This window comes from Nannochloropsis gaditana, assembly GCF_000240725.1.
Source record: "Nannochloropsis gaditana CCMP526 unplaced genomic scaffold scaffold075, whole genome shotgun sequence".
NCBI classification, from domain to species: Eukaryota; class Eustigmatophyceae; order Eustigmatales; family Monodopsidaceae; genus Microchloropsis; species Microchloropsis gaditana.
The window spans coordinates 46,590-47,971 of NW_005803878.1; the positions used below are offsets into that span (position 1 = coordinate 46,590).

The 1,382-nt window shown below is 57.3% G+C and overlaps 1 protein-coding gene across 1 annotated transcript; it reads left to right on the forward strand.

Moving 5' to 3' along the window:
* Positions 1-298: 298 nt before the first annotated feature.
* Positions 299-772, forward strand: NGA_0546700 (9-cis-epoxycarotenoid dioxygenase; the record flags this gene model as incomplete). The annotated part of the gene is made up of 1 exon (XM_005855892.1): positions 299-772. The coding sequence occupies one exon, from the start codon at positions 299-301 to the stop codon at positions 770-772; it is 474 nt and encodes a 157-aa protein (XP_005855954.1).
* Between the last annotated feature and the right edge of the window lie 610 nt (positions 773-1,382).

A 1,382-nucleotide genomic window follows, 5' to 3' on the forward strand; every position in this document is an offset into this window, starting at 1 on the left:
AAGGGGAGGAAGAAGCGGGAGGGGAGGAAAAAAATGAGACATACGTGGCTGCATGCAGGACGCTGAGTCTTCCACCTCCTCCTCCCCTTCCTTCTCCATTCTAGCTGCTCATCTCTACGAGTACACGCTCCTCCTTCCTCCTCCTTCCTCTCCCTCCTCCTCCTCCTCCCCCTCCTCCTCCTCCTCCTCCTCCTCCTGCCTCCTCGCCCACTCCCGCCTCATCCCCGCCTCCCACGACCCGCGACTGTGGGAGTTCCCACAAATCAACCAGAAAAAGGCGGGAAGGAAGAGCAGGTTTATGTTTGCGACCGTCTTCAATCAGCACGGGGAGGGAGAGGGCTTCGTGAAGGTAGATTTGGAGGGAGAGAGGGGAGAAGGAGGGGCGCCCTACGCAGAAGTCAAGTATGAGGAAGGGACCTTCGGCGGGGAAGTCATCTTTGTGCCACGGGAGGGAGAGAGGGAGGGCGGTGGAGAAAGGGAGGAGGACGACGGCTATCTGCTTACCTTCACCCATTCGTATCCGAGAAACGTGAGTGAATTTCGGGTCTATGATGCGAGGAGGATGGAGGGAGGGGGGGAGGAAGGGAAGGAGGGAGAGAGGGAGGCGTTGGTGGCCTCGGTGGCGCTGCCTCGACGGGTCCCATGGGGCTTTCACGCCCTCTGGGTGGAGCAAAACGAGCTCGAGAATCAACGCGACAGAGTCGTGTTAAGGAAAGGGAAGGTCGTGGAGGAGGGAGGAGGGGCGGCAAGGAAGGCGAAGGAGGAACTCTGATGCAAAGGAGGAAAAGCGAGGGGGCGTGGATCGTCGAGCGAGGACAAAGGATGGAAGGAGGGGGAGAGTGGAGGCTGAAGGGAGGGGGAGAATCAGAAGAAGGGAGTGGGGAAGAGGTAGGAGGGAGGAGAGAGGGAGAGAGGGAGGGAGGGAGGGAGGGAGGGAGGGAAGGAGGTTGCCAGGATGAGGCGTGCTCCTGCGAGGGCACTATAGCGTGGTTCCATGCATCGTCTTGATCTTTGACACTTGCACACACGTACATACATGAAAAAGGAAGAAAAGATATTCACCAAAAAGGGACGACAATAAACAAGAATGTGAAGCCTCTTGTCTGATTCGTGTGAATGTTGGATGGAATTTGTCATGCCTGTGCTCGCAAAATGATACATTGTGCGCCCTTCTCACAGAAAAAATTTCGTCGGACGATCCGTCCGGGCCTCCGCTATGCTCCCCTTTCCCTCTTCCCTCGGATCTACGCGACCTTCGCTTCCCTCTTTTCCTCCTTTACCTCGTGTCTCGGTACTTTCCCTTGCCAAGCCCACTTTCCTCCAACCCCCCACACTATGTACTCCACCCCCTTGCCCTTAAATGGCCTTTCCCTCCCCCTCCC